Below are 20,093 nucleotides of genomic sequence, written 5' to 3'. Positions count from 1 at the left end.
CTAGATGGACCTTTGTTGGCAAAGTAATGTCTGCTTTTGAATATGCTATCTAGCTTGGTCATAACTTTCCTTCCAAGGAGTAAGCGTCTTTTAATTTCATGGCTGCAATCACCATCTGCAGTGATTTTAGAGCCCCCCAAAATAAAGTCTGACACTGTTTCCACTGTTTCCCCATCTATTTGCCATGAAGTGATGGGACTGGATGCCATGATCTTCATTTTCTGAATGTTGAGCTTTAAGCCAACTTTTTCACTCTCCTCTTTCACTTCCATCAAGAGGCTTTTTAGTTCCTCTTCACTTTCTGCCATAAGGGTGGTGTCATCTGCATATCTGAGGTTATTGATATTTCTCCCATCAGTCTTGATTCCAACTTGTGTTTCTTCCAGTCCAGCGTTTCTCATGATGTACTCTGCATATAAGTTAAATAAGCAGGGCGACAATATACAGCCTTGACGTACTCCTTTTCCTATTTGGAACCAGTCTGTTGTTTCATGTCCAGATCTAACTGTTGCTTCCTGACCTGCATACAGATTTCTCAAGAGGGAGGTCAGGTGATCTGGGAACTAATATTCCACCGGCCTCCTAGTGCATCCTAAAAAGAAAAAAAAAAGGCCAAGATTCTAAATAGATGATTATCAAATCTTCAGGATAATGGCTGGCTCAACTATGTTAAAAGAAAAAAAAATATATCAAATCAGGGGCTTCCCTCATGGCTCAGTGGTAAAGAATCTGCCTGCCAGTGCAGGAGACACAGGTTCGATCCTTAGGCCAGGAAGATCCCACAGGCTGTGGAGCAACTAAAGCTCTTGCACAACTACTGAGCCTGTGCTCTAGAGCCCACATCCCACAACTACTGAAGCCCAAGCACCCTAGAGCCAGTGCTCTGCAACAAGGGAAGCCACCGCAGTGAGAAGCCCTGGCACCACAACTAGAAAGTGGGCCCCCGGCTCCCCAAAACTAGAGCAAAGCCTGCACGGCAGTGAAGAACCAGCCGAGCCAAAAATAAATTTTAAAAATTATTTTTTACAAAATGAAAGAAAGAAAATCAGCCTCAAGCCTGCGGGTTCCCTGTCGTCTACACACCAGGGCACAGTGGAGGGTGAGTCACATGAGGACATCTAGGTTGTGGGCTCCTTGAGCAAGCCATCTGGCACCTAGCTCCTAGCACAGGATGGGCATGGACTGGCCACTCAGGAACAAAGAGCCAAGGCAGCCGTACCCATCCACCGCTAACCTTCTCCAACTGGGCCCAGCCTGAGATGGAGCCCCAGGAAGGGGGCCCGGGGGGCTCCAAAGACTGGGTCCTGTAGGTTCCCCTCCCCCACCTCTCCCACAGATGGGAGAGGCATGTAGGGGTGCTTCCAACACGTGACCGAGACCCCACAGTGTTTATGGAAGCAAAGTCCAGGGTGTAGGAGGGACGAAGATACCAGCCCTGGTCAGCAGAGCCGGTCACTTACCTTTGGCACCCGAGGCTGCTGCTGACATGTTTCCTTGATTCAGCAAACATTAACTTTGTGCCGAGGGCACAGGGCAGGTCAGGTTCCAGGAGAAAGGATTTGAGTTGGCCGCCGCAAGCAAGGGCCAACTTCACAATGTTCTTCTGCACCTGGGATGGGAGGGTGCACTGAGACATTCTCCCACGTGGAAACTCCTGGCCCATGAGTGCCACTCTGGGCTCCACCCACTTCTGTTTTCAGATGGAAACCTAGACTCAGGGCACCAAGGTGGACCCAGAGGCAGACTGGCCCAGTGGGGGCAGAATAAGGAGGTGGGGCCACCTTGCCTACCTTCATATTTGCCCAGGAAGCAGAGAAAAGGGAAAAGATGTCTGGACTGGTGGGAAGCAAATAGAAGCAAATAGGCCGGAGCTAGGATCTCTGTTCTTACAGCTCTACAACCCTAGGGGCATATATTCACTCTCTGAGCCTCAGTCTTCCCATCTGTCTGGTGGCGGGGGGGATCAATATCTCCCACTTGCTTAGAAGGTGATGCCTACGGCGATGGGGTTCTGGGGACTTCCCTGGCAGTCCAGAGGTTAAGATTCTGCACTCCTACTACAAGGGTTCTCCAGTTCGATTCCTGGTTGGGGAACTACATGCCATGCAGTGGTGCAGCCAAAAATAAAAAGTGTAGGCTCTGGACTTAGAATAATCTGGTTCACATTCCAGTTCTATTCTGACTGGCTTAGGAAAGTTCTCTGATTGTCCCAGGTCCCACCTCCCAGGGGTTTGCTGACTAAGGCTGACCCATGGCAGCTAAGCAGCTGAACCTCTGACCTAGTTCTGAGAGGGCTTCCTGGAGGAGGTGGAAATTTGAGAGTGGACCAGGAGGACCTAGCAGGTCTTGCTGAGGAAGGTGGGAAGGGGTGCTCCTCCCCGGTACAAGCCTCTCTTTGCTCTCTGGTTGGGAGGGGAAGACAAGAGAGGCAAGGAGGGAGGAGGGGGGCAGGAAAGAATGAGGGGAGTAATGTCAGGCACCTTCTTGCTGTTAGTTCATTTTTCTTATCTGAGAAATGGGAACATTGGATTGAATGTTGGACTGAATGATCCTCAAGGTTATAACCTACCAGGATTATCTGTTTTTCAGTATTAAAAAAAGAAAAGAAAAAAGGCAGGGAATTCCCTGGTGGTCCAGTGGTTAGGACTTAGTGCTTTCATTGCTGGGGCCTGGGTTCAGTCCCTGGTCAGGAAACTAAGATCCTGCAAGCCAAAAAAAAAAAAAATAGAAGAAGAAACAAACAACAAAAAAAATTTAAGGCATCTGACACCAAAAGCAAAAGCAAAAATAAACAAATAGGACCACATCAAACTAAAACACTTCTGTACAGCAAAGGAAACCATCAACAAAATGAAAAGGCAACCTATTGAGTGGGAGGAAATATTTGCAAATCACATATTTGATAAAGGGCTAATATCGAACATACAGGAAGACCTCACAACTCACTAGCCAAAAAAAAAAAAAAAAAAAAATTATAGGGCTTCCCTGGTGGTCCAGTGGTTAGGAATCTGCCTTGCAATGCAAGGGGCACTGGTTCAATCCCTGGTCTGAGAAGTTCCCACATGCTGGGAAACAACTAAGCCCTTGCGCCACAACTGCTGAGTCTGTGCTCTAGAGCCTGGAAGCCGCAGCTCCTGACGCCTGAGGGCCCTAGAGCCCGTCCTCCAAAGCAAGAGAAGCCTCCTCAATGAGAGTCCACGCACTACAATTAGAGAGTAGCTTCTGCTCACTGCAACTAGAGAAAGCCCACGTGCAGCAATGGAGACCCATCACAGCCCCCCAAAATAAATAAATAAATCTTCAAAATATTTTTAAAACAATGAGCCGTAAAAGGGAATAAAAATTTTATCATTTGCAACAACAGGCATGGGTTGCAAGAGCATTATTCCAAATGAAATAAGTCAGAGAAAGACAAACACTATATGATTGCTCTTTCTCTCTCTCTCTTTTTTTTTTGGCCGTACCATGAGGCTTGCAATACCTTAGCTCTCTAACCAGGGATTGGATCCTCAGCAGTGAAAGCACACAGTCCTAACCACTGAACCACTAGGGCGTCCCCAGTGATTATTTTTTTTTTAATAGGGTTATTGGTGTTGGTTTAGGGTATTTATTAACTTTAGGACAAAGAGAGCCATAGGGCGGAGGTAGGGCTACATCCAGTGTTATAATTAGGATTAGCGTTAAAGCCAGTGGAATACTCATATGGTGAATGTGAAAAGGTAAAGAAAACCTGGGTGTGAAAGTTCTGGATTTCACACCTAAGTTTTCTTTACCTGACTAGTGTGCTTATCCTCCCTTCTCTTGAAATTTCCTTTTTTTTTTTTGGCATATGGATCTTAGTTCCCCGACCAGGGATTGAACCTGCACCCCCTACAGTGGAAGCATGGGTCTTAACCAATGAACCAACAGGGTAGACCTCCTATGATCTCTCTTATATGCAGTATCTTAACTCATTATTGATAGTAGAATTTTTGCAGAAACTAACACCTGTGACTGGTGATTTGCTATGTAAGTGATACTGCTAGGTCTCCGGTCAATAATGTTCAGATGACAAAAGATGTATTAATACGCCTCTGGTCAAGAATGTGTTAAAAAAAAAAAAAACAAAGAAAAACAAACAAAGAAAGCAAAACACATCAGACACCAGGTTCACAGACACAGAGACCTGGCCTGTGACTGTCAGGGGCGGGGTGGGGGATGGGGCAGGGAGTGGGAGAAATTAGTGAACTGTTTTTTTAGTTTAAATACATTGGAAAAAACTATGAGTGATTTGCCACTGGGGTAAAATAAACATTACTTTCAAAAGACAACAACAAAGGCTAATGCAGGACGTTTGGAAATCCAAAATGCAAGACAGGGAGTGAGGGGTATAGTCACAGGCTGAGACTGCCAGCATCAGGGACTGGAAAGAATGTTTTTTCAGGCAATGAGGATAGTTGATGAAATCAGTTCCCTAGGAAGACAGCTCAGCAATGGGGTTTCTGGGGACCGAGGTGGAGTTAGACGAGGGTGGGGGAGCTGTCCTGGAGCCCTCAGGTAAATGCCACAGCTGGCCAGCAGTCACCACACCATGTTCCAGGAAACTGAGCCTTGAAGATTCAGGTGTGGGGGGATTCTGGGGAAGAATCCAGGCCTTCCTCCTCCCAGGGCGATAGCTCCCACATCCCACCCACTCCGGGCCAGGGGTGGGGCCACAACCTCTTCCCCAGTACCCAGGCTGGGACTGCCCTGGTGGTCCAGTGTAAGGGACACAGGTTCAATCGCTGGTGCAGAAAGATTCCACATGCCGAAGAGCAATGAAAGCCCATGAGCCGCAGCTACGGAGCCCCAGTGCTACAACTACTGAAGCCCATGTGCCTAGAGCCTGTGCTCGGCAACAGGAGAAGCCGCCGCAGTGGGAAGCCCGAGCACCGCAACTAGAGAAAGCCCACGTGCAGCGACAAAGACCCAGTGCGACCAAAAATGAATAAATAAATAAATCAACTAAGTTAAAAAAAAGGAGAGAGAAGCCAAGCACCACAACCAAGAGTAGCCCCTGCTTGCCACAACTAGAGAAAAGCCCATGCAGCAATGAAGACCTAATGCAGCCAATAAATAAATAAACATTAATAAATAATTAATGGACTTTCATTAAAAAAAAAAAAAAAAAACAGGCTGGGGCAACATCAGTTCAGTGCAGTTGCTCAGTCGTGTCCGACTCTTTGCGACCCCATGAATCTCAGCATGCCAGGCCTCCCTATCCATCACCAACTCCCGGAGTTTACCCAAACTCATGTCCATCAAGTCAGCCATCTCATCCTCTGTCGTACCCTTCTCCTCCTGCCCCCAATCCCTCCCAGCATCAGGGTCTTTTCCAATGAGTCAACTCTTCACATGAGGTGGCCAAAGTATTGGAGTTTCAGCTTCAACATCAGTCCTTCCAAAGAACACCCAGGACTGATCTCCTTTAGCACGGACTGATTGGATCTCCTTGCAGTCCAAGGCACTCTCAAGAGTCTTCTCCAACGCCACAGTTCAAAAGCATCAATTCTTCGGCGCTCAGCCTTCTTCACAGTCCAACTCTCACATCCATACATGACCACAGGAAAAACCATAGCCTTGACTAGATGGACCTTTGTTGGCAAAGAAATCTCTCTGCTTTTGAATATGCTATCTAGGTTGGTCATAACTTTCCTTCCAAGGAGTAAGCGTCTTTTAATTTCATGGCTGCAATCACCATCTGCAGTGATTTTGGAGCCCCCAAAAATAAAGTCTGACACTGTTTCCACTGTTTCCCCATCTATTTCCCATGAAGTGATGGGACCTGATGCCATGATCTTCGTTTTCTGCATGTTGAGCTTTAAGCCAACTTTTTCACTCTCCACTTTCACTTTCATCAAGAGGCTTTTTAGTTCCTCTTCACTTTCTGCCATAAGGGTGGTGTCATCTGCATATCTGAGGTTATTGATATTTCTCCCAGCAATCTTGATTCCAGTTTGTGCTTCTTCCAGCCCAGCGTTTCTCATGATGTACTCTGCATATAAGTTAAATAAGCAGGGTGACAATATACAGCCTTGATGTACTCCTTTTCCTATTTGGAACCAGTCTGTTGTTCCATGTCCAGTTCTAACTGTTGCTTCCTGGCCTGCACGTAGGTTTCTCAAGAGGCAGGTCAGGTGGTCTGGTATTCCCATCTCTTTCAGAATTTTCCACAGTTTATTGTGATCCACACAGTCAAAGGCTTTGGCATAGTCAATAAAGCAGAAATAGATGTTTTTCTGGAACTCTCTTGCTTTTTCCATGATCCAGTGGATGTTGGCAATTTGATCTCTGGTTCCTCTGCCTTTTCTAAATCCAGCTTGAACATCAGGAAGTTCACGGTTCCCGTATTGCTGAAGCCTGGCTTGGAGAATTTTGAGCATTACTTTACTAGCATGTGAAATGAGTTCAATTGTGTGGTAGTTTGAGCATTCTTTGGCATTGCCTTTCTTTGGGATTGGAATGAAAACGGACCTTTTCCAGTCCTGTAGCCACTGCTGAGTTTTCCAAATTTGCTGGCATATTGAGTGCAACACTTTCACAGCATCATCTTTCAGGATTTGAAATAGCTCAAATTCCCCTTAATTATGAATTCTGGAGTCACCTCTGCATGCAAGCTGGCCTTGGCTTCTGGGCTTTGAATTCTGGAGGGCAAAGATCGAAATCCCAGCACAGGGTCCTGGAAAGAACGTCGTGCCCCTGGCGTCTGTGCCTGCCTCTGTGCCCCACTGGCTAGTGGCCTTGGGCATGTCAGTCCCCCTTTCCAGGCCTCACAGCGTCACCCTGTCCAATGAGGCTGTGGCTGGATTAGAGGTCTCCAGGCACAGGAGCCTCCAGGATCAGCTCCCACCCCCAGGAAGGCCAGGAGGCCGGGGGCGGGGCCAGCTACATGTTAAATATTTCTGTCCAGCACTCCGCTGGCCTCTAGTCCCAGTCTTCTCAGCAGGAAGTGTGACCACGATCAATCATGGTAAGAGCCTGCCTGGGGTGACAACCTAGAGGGGTGGGATGGGGTGGGAGGTGAGAGGTGGGAGAAAGGCTCAAGAGGGAGGGGACATATGCCTGATCCATGGCGATGTATGGCAGAAACCAACACAAGATTGTAATTATCCTTCGATTAAAAATACATGAATTAAGACAGAAAAGAAAGAAAAAAAAAAAAAAAAAAAAAAAAAAAAAGCCTAAAAAAAAAAAAAAAAGAGCCTGCCTGGACCCATGGCGGCCTTACCTGATGGTAGGGATCTGTGGTGAGATTTCCATAAGCACATTGTGTCCGAGTGTCTGTGTCTTACTGTTCTTTTCTTTCTTCCTAGACGACTTACAGCGACAAAGGAGAGAAGGTAAGCAGGAGGGGAAATGTGGGGTCAGGGCCCTGGGAGCCTGGGATGTCAGCAAAGGGCAGAAGAGGAAGAGCTTCAGTGGGTACGTGACATTCTGGATACAGGCTCAGGTTCATCTCTGCACTCCCCTGACCTCATTGCGACTGGACTCACTTCAACCTTGCCTTCCTAAGAAAAATTTTTACCTCTTTTTAAATTCCTGCCAATTGCTTAATCGTGTTTGGAAGTTCTTTCTAAGGTCTAATTTAAATCCTTGCTCCTGTAACATAAGGCTGTTCACACTGTGAAACCTGGGCAGACCTCCTCAGTGGGTGGGGCTTACCAATCCTAAACCCACAGGAATTCAGTTTCTACATGAGAACCCTCTTTCGAGGCTTGGCAAGGCTTCAGGGCAGAGGGGTGGGGTGAGGTGACTTGTCCTCACTTCTGGGATTGAGGGTGGCACAAGGGAGAGGGCTAGGGGACTCCTCTCCACTGACACTTTTCTAGACCCACTTCTAGGGACTCAGTCTCACCCCTTCTCTCCTTCTGCAGCCTGAAAGAGGCCGATTCCTCCACTTTCACTCTGTGACCTTCTGGGTTGGCAATGCCAAGCAGGTAGAAGCCGGGGCAAGGTGTTGGGATTGGGCAGAGGGCAGGCAAGGAGGCCTCTAGGACAGGGGCAGGCCTCTGGCCAGGTCTGTGATTGGCTGCTGGGAGGGAGGATCCTGGCCAGTGTCAGGAGTGTCCTGGAAGGACAGTCACTCTTTGGATCCTAATTACACAATCCAGGCTGCAGATCCCAGCGGGGACCTTAAGGGAGATCAGCATGGGCCAGGGAGCCAGGCGTTTTTCCCAGGAGGAACAGTACCTGGGGCAATGGGGCAGACATGCTGTGGGGGTGTGGGCCAGCGCCTCACCCCTCACAGGCCTGCCTGCAACTCTGTGATTCAGGCTGCGTCATATTACTGCAGTAAGCTGGGCTTTGAGCCCCTAGCCTACAAGGGCCTGGAGACCGGTTCCCGGGAAGTGGTGAGCCATGTGGTCAAGCAAGGGCAGGTGAGTCTCTGCACCGGGCCCCCACTCCTCCAGGAGGGCCGTCTCTCCCCTGCTGGTCTCTGGGCTCCCTGGTGGCTCTGGCACCTCTGGGTGCAGCAGACCATGAGGCCCTTCCTCCAGGCGGCTGGGTGCTCTTCCAGGCTGCCTGGTGTGGTTAGCGGAGCCTGTGCTGAGGTCAGCCCCCATGGGCACCTTTGTACAACGCGCAACAGGGACCTTTTTGGTTTGGTCTCCTTCTCAGCCTGGCCCAATGCTGGTCTCATGGATGTTCGGGAAAAGTGGGCAAAGGCCTCCAGCATCAGAGCTTTAACTCTGAGCCGTGCCCTGGTCTGTAGGTCCCTGGAGCTCTCCCCATAGGCAGGCCTGACCACCAGCTCATCCCGGGACTCCAGGCAGCTCTGGCATGGGGGAAGCCCCCATCCCTCAGGACCAGAGGGGAAACTAAGGCAGAGAAGGGGCAGGAACCCAGGATCAAGAGTCCTTGGGAATTCCCTGGCAGTCCAGTGGTTAAGATTCTGTGTTTCCACTGCAGAGGGCATGGGTTGGAAGCCTGGTCAGGGTACTAAGATCCCATATGCCACACGGCATAGCCAAAAAAAAAAAAAGAGTTCTGCCTGGCAGAGAGGAGGTGGTCCTAATGCCCCACCAGGGGTATCTTGCTGGTGGGCAGGGAGAGGGGCTGGGGGTGTACCTCCACAAGTTCACCTGACCCACCAGTAACATCCCTCTTCTCTACATCTTAGATCGTGTTCGTCTTCTCCTCTGCCCTCAACCCCTGGAACAAAGGTGAGGGGGCCTTGGAGGGTTCAAGGTGCCAAGGAGTGGAGACATGGTATTGTGGGTAGGGGTCAGGGACACAGAGGTGGGTTAGGGTTGAGGGAGGGGGCCTGAGCCCAGAAGGAGATGGAGCTCAGAAGGCTGAGAGTATGGGGGAGGGGCTGTGATTCCAGCATCACCTGCCTCCCCTGCTGACCACAGAGATGGGCGATCACCTGGTGAAACACGGCGATGGAGTGAAGGACATTGCGTTCGAGGTGGAGGACTGTGACTACATTGTGCAGGTGAGACCGCACATGGGCTGGCGTGGAGACAAAGCAGGGAGCCTCAGCCTGCCCTCTGTCTGCCAGAGGGACCTCCCATCGGTCAGGGCTGGAGGGCACTGCCACGCTGGAGTGATGTGCCCAGACGCTGGTTGACATATACCTGAATTCCAGTGACATCTGCCCCTTGGTAGCCAAGCAATCTCTCTCCAGGCCTCAGTTTCTGCATCTGTAAAATGGGAATAACCACCTATCTCACTGAGTTGTTACAAAGAGGAAACGAGATCATAATGATCATTTCATAGGCATGATTCTGTACCAAGCAAGTATTCAAGAGACAGTTTAGGGACTTCCCTGGTGTTCCAGTGGCTAAGATTCCAAGCTCCCAATGCAGGGGGCCTGGGTTTGATCCCTGGTCAAGGAACTAGCTCCCACATGCCACAAGTAAGACCCAGTGAAGTCAAATAAAGTAATTAATTCTTTTTTTAAAAGAGGCAGTTTAGAGGTTTAAAGTGTAGATTCCAGGGGCAGACTACTGCGTCTGAATCTTAATTGCTGTGTGACTTTAGGTGAATGACTTACTTTCTTTGTGTTTCAATGTCCTCATCTTTAAGTGAATGACTCTATTCATAAAAGAGACAATAATAGTGCCTTTCACGTAATGAGGATTTAAGAGGTTAATACTTACAACAATGCCTGACATGTGATAAGCATAGACATCCAGTAATGAGGTTTTGCTAAATAAATACACGAATCATGCATGTAAGGCAACTGGCAGAGGGTCTGACACATAGTAGGTGCTCAATAAGTGCCAGCATGGGGACTTCCCTGGTGGTCCAGGGGTTAAGAATCTGCCTTCTAATGCAGCAGACGTGGGTTCAATCCCCGGTCTAGGAACTCAGATCCCACATGTTATGGGGCAACCTACATGCTCCAGAGCCCGCCTATTACAAAGAAGATCCTGTATGTTGCAACTATGACCCAATGCAGCCAAATAAATAAATGTTTTTAAAAATAAATAAATAAATGCCAGCTGGTATTCGACTTATCCAACCACCGTTTTTCACTAATGAAGAAACTGAAGCCTAGAGCGGGGGCAGGGCCACAGAGTGAGTGTGCACAGGACAGGCAGGACAGACCCCCACTCTCACCTGGTTTGTCCCCCACAGCCCCAGGCCTCAGTTTTCCAATCTGCCAAATGGGCATGAGGCATGAGTGTCAAGGGCAACAGTTAAAGTTGGTTGGAGTTCCTGCCTGGGGCTGGAAACACTGGAAGAGGCTGTGGCAGGACCACACAGAGAGGATCCAGCAGGGACAGCCAAAGGGCTCCCTGAGGATCCAGCACGGACCGCCTCCCCACCCCGTCTCCTCTGCAGAAAGCCCGGGAACGAGGCGCCAAGATTGTGCGGGAGCCTTGGGTAGAGCAAGATAAGCTTGGGAAGGTGAAGTTTGCTGTGCTACAGACGGTGAGTTAACTTTGGAGCCTCCACCTTGCCTACACCCACAGAGATGCCAGGACCCTTCTTTCCCAACCCCTGACTCCATTATACCATCCCATCCTTGTGCCTCAAAGCACAAACATTCTCCCTCGACCCCGATCGCCTGTATTCTTGGCTGGTGTGCAGAGGCTGAGGGGGGCTCCCAGTCACCCATCTCTGGGCTTCCCTTCCTCCCCAGTCGAGGTGAGAGCATGGGACTGCAAGCGGCAGGCAGGGGCTCCGAAGGAAGGAGATGGGTGGGTCTGGGGAAGGAGATGGGATGGAAGCCCCTCCCCACTCAAGCTGTGTGACTTTAGACAAATCACTTCACCTCTCTGCAAGTCCATTTAAATGAGCAAGGACCACCTGTGTGACCTGCCAAACACTACTTAACAGTTCTGGGCCTGTTCCTTTAGCTGTGATCCCTCCCTCCGGTCATTTTAAGGATCAAATGAGATGATTCATACATAGTACTTAGAACAACAGCACTGGCATATCGTAGATAACCCAACAAAGCCTGTTTAGCACCTGAGACCATCATAGGTCCTTCCTCCTCATGATTTATGTTAAAAAAAATTTTTTTTTTTGATGTGGAACATTTTTAAAGTCTTTATCGAATTTGTTACAATATTGCTTCTGTTTTATATTTTGGCTTTTGGCTGCAAGGTATAGGGGATCTTAGCTCCCCAACCAGGGATCCAACCCACACCACCTGCATTGGAAGGTGAAGTCTTAATCACTGGACCACCAGGGAAGTCCCCCTCCTCAAGATTTACTACAACTTGGAGAAGGCAATGGCACCCCACTCCAGTACTCCTGCCTAGAAAATCCCATGGGCGGAGGAGCCTGGTAGGCTTCGGTCCATGGGGTTGCTAAGAGTCAAATATGACTCAGCGACTTCACTTTCACTTTCAAGGATTCTTAGGGTCTTCCCAGATGGTGCTAGTGGTAAAGAATCTGCCTGCCAATGCAGGAGATGTAAGAGATGTAGGTTTGATCCCTGGGTGGGGAAGATCCCCTGGAAGACGGCATGGCAACCCACTCCAGTATTCTTGCCTGGAGAATCCCGTGGACAGAAGAGCCTGGGAGGCTACAGTCCATAGGGTCGTGAAGAGTCGGACACGACTAAAGCGACACAGGACACATACATGCAAAGATTGTTAGAGTGATTGAAAGGATCCTTCCATATAATTAGATCCAATGCCCTCATCATTCTTCATGCAGACAACATATTTGTATCGAGCACCTATGATGAGCTAGGATGGTATCATGAGCAAGACGTCATCACAACCCCCACAGAGCTTCTGGTCCTATGGGGAGACTGTCAAATTCCCAAATGTCAAATTGCAGTTCATTTCGGAAAGGGGAAGTGACTTGCCCAAGATCACACTTGGAGTTAGGACCAGATCTGGGCTGGAACCCAGGGCTGTGTTGGCCCCATGCAGTGTGGCCTGGGTTCAGCCGGGATGGGACCTCAGGCTGTTTGCCACCCACAGTATGGGGACACGACACACACCCTGGTGGAGAAGATGAACTATACTGGCCGGTTCCTGCCTGGATTCGAGGCACCACCATTCATGGACCCCCAACTTTCCAAGCTGTGAGTGCCCCTTGGAACAGGGGAGGGTGGAAAGCAAGGCCCTTTCATCCATGCAGGGCAGGCAGAGCATCTCGGGACCTGCTGGGGGAGCCCCTGAGGGTCCCCCAGGATTGGCTTGAAGAGGCAGCATAGAGGTGAAGAGCATAGGCTCTGGAACACAACTGCCTTGGTTCAAATCTCAGCTCTGTTACTTCCTAGCTATTTAACCTTGGCAAATTACTTTTCTTTTTCCTTTGTTTGGCTGTGCTGGGTCTTCACTGCAGCAAGTGGGCTTCTCTAGTTGTGGCTCGCAGGCTCCAGATCACGCAGGCTCAGTAGTTGTGGCACACAGGCTTAGCTGCCCGGCTGCATGTGGGATCCTAGTTTCCCAACAGGGATCGAATCTGCATCCCTTTCGTTGGCAGGCAAATTATTAACCACTGGACCACCAGGAGTCCCAAGTTATTTTTCTAAGCCTCAGTCTCTTTATCTGTAAAATGGGGCTAGTAATAGTATGTGAGTGAAGGCAAATAAAGTGTCTATAGTAAGTGCTATGGAATAGTGAGCAGTTATTGTTATTGAGGGGTAGGGAGAAGGAGATTTAGGGAGTAGCCTTCTCCTCACCCACTGTTTCCCTCTCCAGGCCCAGCTGCAGTCTCGAGATAATCGATCACATTGTGGGAAACCAGCCTGATCAAGAGATGGTGTCTGCCTCTGAATGGTGAGTTCCTGGCCCAAGCCCTTCCCACACCTGTGACAGGACCGCTCCCCAGTCTTATCAGGAAATAGAGCACAAGGCAGGGGAGGTTAGCCTGAGGTCACCAGTTCATCTGTTCTCTGTAAAATTGTCACCATGGAGATCTGATGATTTAAGGCCCAAATTGACCAACCAAGCCCCTCCAGGAAACCTTGGAGAATCAGCACTGGGGGTGTCATAGTTCAGGGAGGCTTGAAGGAAGGTTTTGTTGTTGTTGCTCAGTCACCAAGTCGTGTCCACTCTTCGCAACCCCATGGACTGCACCACACCAGGCTTCTCTGTCCCTCACCATCCCCCGAAGCTTGCACTATTTCATGTCCAATGAATCCGTGATGCCATCCAAACATCTCATCCTTTGTTGCCCTCTTCTCCATCTGCCTTCAATCTTTCCCAGCATCAGCGTCTTTTCCAATAAATCAGTGGAGGAAGGCTACCACTACTCAAAAGCTCGTCAAAGAGCTCGTGGGTGCAAGTCAGAAGCAAATAGCCCTTCTCAAAAGCACCTCCAGGGACTTCCCTGGCGGTTCAGTGCTTAAGATTCCACGCTTCCACTGCACAAGTGGGCACGGGTTTGACAGACGGGAAACTAAGGGGCTTCCCCAGTGGCTCAGCAGTAAAGAATCCACCTGTAAGGCAGGAGCTACAGGAGATGGGAGCTTGATCCCTGGGTCAGGAAGACCCCCTGAAGGAGGGCATGGCAACTCACTCCAGTATTCTTGCCTGGGAAATCCCATGGACAGAGGAGCCTGGCAGGCTACAGTCCATGGGGTCACAAAGAGTCAGACACGACTGAAGCAACTGAACACACACACACGCACGCAGAGAACTAAGATCCCACACGTGCACAAAGTAGCCTAAAAAATAAGAATTATTAAAAAATCATTTTTTAAAAATAAAAATCATTTCTTTTAAAAATAAAAATGATTTTTTAAATAAAATAAATGATGCTTTAAAAAAAAAAAAAGGTTCTGCATCTGTTGGTGTGTCATCATGTATACAGGTCTTGTTACCAGATGCTTTACTTCCACCCAAAGGAACACTGTCCTAAAATTCACGATGTGTCTGATGTGAAAGGCAGTTCCCTTTTTGATGCCTGCTCAGGGAGCAAATTCTGGAAGGTGGAGTGGGGGCAGAGGGCCAGTCCTAGGCCGGCACTCAGAGCCGGCGGGCCCTTCCGGCAACCCCGCAGGTACCTGAAGAACTTGCAGTTCCACCGTTTCTGGTCCGTGGATGACACGCAGGTGCACACGGAGTACAGCTCTCTGCGGTCCGTCGTGGTGGCCAATTATGAGGAATCCATCAAGATGCCCATTAATGAGCCAGCACCGGGCAAGAAGAAGTCCCAGATCCAGGTGAGTTCTGTCTCCTGCCCCGGGGACCTTGGCTGGGAAAGAGGGAAGCGGGGAAGAGGCATGAGGGCTCTTGCAGCTGAGGCTCTTGGCTGGAGCCACTGACAATGGTTTCCTTGCTTCCCTTCTGCAGGAATATGTGGACTATAACGGGGGCGCTGGGGTCCAGCACATTGCTCTCAAGACCAAAGACATCATCACAGCAGTGAGAAGCCCATTCCTGGTCCTAATTCACCTCCCATTCAGCTCCAGAGCCAAACTTTGCAAACTGAGTCAGGGGCCAGGGGTGGGAGTGGCAAGTGGAAGTCCTGGGTCCCCTTCATTGGCCCAGATAGCTGACGGGGTTCTCTTGCAGGCTCCTGCCACTCATGTGCAGGCACACTGCCACCCCCAGAAAGTTCTGTCTCTCTGCTACAGAAGAAGCAAGTGCCAGAGTAACAGGAAGCCTGGATCTAGACCCAGTTCTACCTGTGACTTGCTGTGTGTCTCCAGGGATTCAACTTCCTCTCTGGGCTTCAGTTGTCTCAACTTGAAAATGAATCTATTAAGTCACAGGATCCAGTAGGTCCTTTCAGTCAAATTAAGTGTCCTGAGTCTATGGCCCCAGCCTCTGGGGAGGTTGGGTGACCAAGTGGACAGGAGCCTGGCCTGTACCATTCAGTCCCAGAGCAACCAAGAATTCACTGCATGACCATGGCAACTTCATTTCATTCATTTTTTCATTTGCTCAATAGATGCTTATTGAGGGAACTCCCTGGTGATCCAGTGGTTAAGACTCTGTGCACAGGGGCCATGGGTTCGATTCCCAGTTGAGGAACTAAGATCCCACACGCCATTTGGTGTGACATAAAGATTAAAAAGAAAAAAGGAACAGCTGGAACAGAATGAACAAAGGAGAGCGGGGCCAGGAATGAGGTCAGAATGTAGGAGTCAGGGCAGATGGTGAGAACTTTGACTCTGAGACACCAGGGTAGGGTAAGAAGAGGAGTGACATAATTTGACTAGTATTTTAATAACCCCCCCTGGCTACTATGTTGAGAATAGATACTTAATCTTTCAAGGCCTCAGTTCTCCCAGCTATGAAGTGGGGAGAATAATCATCCAAATGTCTCAGAAGATCGCTGCGTCAATGTAAGGAGACAGTACATAGAAAGTGCTCGAGACAGGCACATGCATGTGTGTGTGCTCAGTCGCTTTAGTCGTGTCTGACTCTTCGTGACTCATGGGCTTTAGCCCACGAGGCTCCTCTGTCCACGGGATTCTCCAGGCAAGAATACTGGAGTGGGTTGCTGTGCCCTCCTCCAGGGGATCTTCCCAACCTAGGCATCAAACCCAGGTCTCCTGCATTGCAGGCGGATTCCTTGTCACTGAGCCACTGGGGAAGCCGAGACAGGCACATCGTGAGGTTCCATTAAGTGTTAGTGATTGCAGTTCTTCTCATGAGACCCACAAGGCCCAGAGGTGGAAGGGGATGAGGTGACATCGCATCGTTGCAGTTGATGGGGCTTGGAAAGGGACCCTGGCTCAGCACTTCTACCTGGCTGGGGGTGTTGAGCATGGAGAGAAAAGGACTGACCTTGACCCTGCTCTGAGACAGATTCGCCACTTGAGAGAGAGAGGCGTGGAGTTTTTGGCTGTTCCATCCACATACTACAAACAACTGCGGGAGAAGCTCAAGATGGCCAAGATCCGGGTGAAGGAGAATATTGATATCCTAGAGGTGAGGTTTAAAGCCTGATCCTGGGTCAGCCAAGAAGAACAAGCCCTGAGCTCCATCTTACCTCACAAATGTCGTCTAACCCTGGCATCAGGCTCTGCGATGTGGGGGAGAGGAAGGAGAGCAGACCAGGGCCCTGCCATCCTGAACTTGCATTCTAGTGAGGAGACAGACAACAAACAAATAAATAAGTAATACAAACACCATTAGAGAGAGAGAGAGAGAAAGTTGGTGATTAAACTGGCTATGACAGAGAGTGACCTGGGGCTACTACATAGGAGGCAGTCAGGGAAGGCCTCTCTGAGGAGGTGACATTTCAGTGAAATCTAATTCAATGGCCCCCAACCTTTTTGGCATCAGAGACTAGTTTCATGGAAGATGATCTTTCCACAGACCAGGGATGGGAGGAGATGATTTGGGAATGATTCAGGCACATCATATTTATTGTGCACTTTGTTCTATTGTCCTTATATCACCTCCATCTCAGATCATCAGGCATAGATCCCAGAGGTTGGGAACCCTGATCGAGATGATGAGAGGCGGTTGGCTGCATGAAGGTCTAAAGAAAGAGCAGTCCTGGCAGAGGAAATAGCAAGTGCAAAGGCCCTGAGGCAGCAGCAAGCTCTGAGTATCTAAGAACAGAAAGAGGGCCAGAGTGTATGAAGGGAAATGTTTGAGGAGTGGCCCAGGTCACAGAGGGAGGCAGGAGCCAATTCCTCTGGTAGGCTATTCAGGAGTCTGGATTTTTTTCTTCTGTGGTCAGAAACCACTGGAGGTTTGGGTTTGGGTTTTTGGTTTTTTTTTGGAGGTTTTCTTGGCTTTATTTTTAACAACTTTATTGATATATAAGTCACAGAACATGTTATTTAAAAAAAAAAACACAATTCAGTGGTTTTTGGCTATTCACTATATTATGCAACAATCATCAAAATCAATTTTGGAACATTTTCATCACTTTCAAAAGAGACATCAGACTTCTTAGCCACCACCTCCCAATCTCTCCATCTACCTTCTCCTCACTCCTAGCCCTAGGCAATCACTGATTTCTGTCTCTATAGAGTTGCTTTCAGAGAAGGCAATGGCATCCCACTCCAGTACTCTTGCCTGGAAAATCCCATGGACAGAGGAGCCTGGTAGGCTGCAGTCCATGGGGTCGCTAAGAGTTGGACACGACTGAGCAACTTCACTTTCACTTTTCACCTCCATGCATTGGAGAAGGAAATGGCAACCCACTCCAGTGTTCTTGCCTGGAGAATCCCAGGGATGGGGGAGCCTGGTGGGCTGCCGTCTATGGGGTCGCACAGAGTCGGACACGACTGAAGCGATTTAGCAGCAGCAGCAGAGTTGCTTTCTTCTAAACATGTATATAAATAGAATCATATAATATGTAATCTTTTGTGACTGCTTTCACTCAACATAAAGTTTTCAAGGTTCATCCATGAAACCTGTGTCAGTACTGTGTTCCTTTTTATAAAACTGAATAATATTCCATTGGATGAAGAGACCACATTTTGCTTATCCATTCATCCACTGATAGATATTTGTTTCTACTTTTTGGCTCTTAGGAATAATGTTGCTATGATCCTTTGGGTATGAGTTTTTGTGTGGACAAGTTTTAATTCTCTTGGGTAGATACCCAGGAGTCAAATTGCTGGGTCATATGGTAACTCGACTATTAACTCTTGGAAGAACTCTCAAGACTGTTTTCCACAGCAGCTGTACCATTTTACATTCCCAGCAGCCACATAGGAGAGTTCTAGTTTCCATTGCAGAATGGAAACAGGGGAATGAGATGATGTGATTTCTAAAAGATCTCTGTCTGTGTGGAAGATGGATGGTAAGGAGACAAAAGCAGAAGCACTGGAGAGCTGTGTGGGTGGTACTTGGGTGGTACTTGTGTGGTCCACACCAGCCTTAGGTGGCTGATACAGGGGCTGAAGTGGGGAGGTGCTAAGAGGACAGTTGGGGGATCTGTTTGGAAGTGTCTGGAACTGCTGCAGAAAATGGTCTTTTCTTGGCTTTGGGGGTGCAGAAACCCCCATGGCCTTTCTAAGAATCCCACCATTTCAGGCTAGGGGGGCGGGCCAGCCTGCCCCTTACCTACTCCCCTGCCTCCTACCTAGGAGCTGAAGATCCTGGTGGACTACGACGAGAAAGGCTACCTCCTGCAGATTTTCACCAAACCCATGCAGGACCGGCCCACGCTCTTCCTGGAAGTCATTCAGCGCCACAATCACCAGGTATCACTAAGGACCGCCTGTCCTCGGCGGGTGGCTTTCTGGGCCTCGCAGCTCATCTCCTTTCTCCCGCCCCAGGGTTTTGGAGCCGGCAACTTCAACTCACTGTTCAAGGCCTTCGAGGAGGAGCAGGACCTGCGAGGCAACCTCACCGACATGGAGCCCAATGGGGTTGTGTCCGGCATGTAGGCGCCGCAGGTCCAGCAAGAGCCATCGAGGCCCCGCCCACCTTCGGGAGCGGGGCGCACGGTGGATCACGCCCCCTCGCCCTGTGACCCGCCCACTCCACTGGAGCTGAAGGGAGCCCTCCTTGCCCCGCCCACCATCCGACTCCGGGACCCCTCCCACACACACTAAAGGCTCCGCCCACTACTTACCATGCCCCTCTTTGGGGCCTCTACCTCTCCTGCCCTTGGGTATAAAGCAAAGCAGAGTCCAAGGCAGTGTCCACGCGTTTGTGTCGGGCTGGATCAGTGACGTTCTTCGGCCGCCAGGGGGAGCTCCAGGCGGCAGCCCTGTAGGAGGCGTCCGCTTTACGGATGCTGGGGAAGCTCAGAGGCTGGGGAAGCTTCGGAGGCGCCTGGTGCAACCCTGTGCTAAGTAGGTCCAAGTAGGTTGGAGGGGAGTTATGGAACCAAAGGGTGAAGAGGACTTACACTCTAAAGGAAAACACAGACAATATCTTTTTGTGGTAAATACTATTAAGAAAATGAAGCGAGTGATGAGCTTGTGTAGAGGTAAGGGTCGGAGGGAGGGCCAATTTCGATCGAGGGAAGGGCTCTCTGGGAGATGATATTTGTGAAGCAGCCATGAGAAAATCTGGGGAAAGAGCATCCTAGGAGAAAGGTCAGTCAGTTCAGTCGCTCAGCCCTATCCGACTCTTTGCGACCCCATGAATCACAGCACGCAAGGCCTCCCTGTCCATCACCAACTCCCGGAGTTCACTCAGACTCACGTCCATCGAGTCAGTGATGCCATCCAGCCATCTCATCCTCTGGCGTCCCCTTCTCCTCCTGCCCCCAATCCCTCCCAGCATCAGGGTCTTTTCCAATGAGCCAGCTCTTCGCATGAGGTGGCCAAAGTACTGGAGTTTCAGCTTCAGCATCATTCCTTCCAAAGAAATCCCAGGGCTGATCTCCTTCAGAATGGACTGGTTGGAACTCTTTGCAGTCCAAGGGACTCTCAAGAGTCTTCTCCAACACCACAGTTCAAAAGCATCAATTCTTCGGCACTCAGCCTTCTTCACAGTCCAACTCTCACATCCATACATGACCACAGGAAAAACCATAGCCTGGACTAGACAGACCTTTGTTGGCAAAGTAATGTCTCTGCTTTTGAATATGCTATCTAGCTTGGTCATAACTTTCCTTCCAAGGAGTAAGCGTCTTTTAATTTCATGGCTGCAGTCACCATCTGCAGTGATTTTGGAGCCCCCAAAAATAAAGTCTGACACTGTTTCCACTGTTTCCCCATCTATTTCCCATGAAGTGATGGGACCTGATGCCATGATCTTCGTTTTCTGAATGTTGAGCTTTAAGCC

The 20,093-nt window shown here is 49.4% G+C and overlaps 1 protein-coding gene across 1 annotated transcript; it reads left to right on the top strand.

Moving 5' to 3' along the window:
* The first annotated feature begins 8,180 nt into the window (after positions 1-8,180).
* HPD (4-hydroxyphenylpyruvate dioxygenase) lies at positions 8,181-18,914 on the top strand. Its single transcript, XM_070385594.1, has 11 exons — positions 8,181-8,396; positions 9,140-9,182; positions 9,375-9,457; positions 10,813-10,902; positions 12,411-12,514; positions 13,137-13,214; positions 14,440-14,602; positions 14,733-14,804; positions 16,197-16,319; positions 18,440-18,556; positions 18,632-18,914. Exons 1-11 carry the CDS (start codon positions 8,217-8,219, stop codon positions 18,740-18,742), a joined length of 1,164 nt encoding a protein of 387 aa, XP_070241695.1. The 5' UTR covers positions 8,181-8,216; the 3' UTR covers positions 18,743-18,914.
* The last annotated feature ends 1,179 nt before the right edge of the window (positions 18,915-20,093 follow it).

Source organism: Bos mutus, chromosome 17 (assembly GCF_027580195.1).
Source record: "Bos mutus isolate GX-2022 chromosome 17, NWIPB_WYAK_1.1, whole genome shotgun sequence".
NCBI classification, from domain to species: domain Eukaryota; kingdom Metazoa; phylum Chordata; class Mammalia; order Artiodactyla; family Bovidae; genus Bos; species Bos mutus.
This window is presented reverse-complemented; position numbering and strand designations above follow the sequence as displayed.

Bases quoted from the DNA above. Each gene is read 5' to 3' on its own strand.
- HPD (XM_070385594.1), top strand. From the start codon at position 8,217: ATGGGGCAGACATGCTGTGGGGGTGTGGGCCAGCGCCTCACCCCTCAC. The intron at 8,397-9,139 runs GTGAGTCTCTGC...TCTACATCTTAG, and splicing joins ATGTGGTCAAGCAAGGGCAG to ATCGTGTTCGTCTTCTCCTC. The intron at 12,515-13,136 runs GTGAGTGCCCCT...TTCCCTCTCCAG, and splicing joins GACCCCCAACTTTCCAAGCT to GCCCAGCTGCAGTCTCGAGA.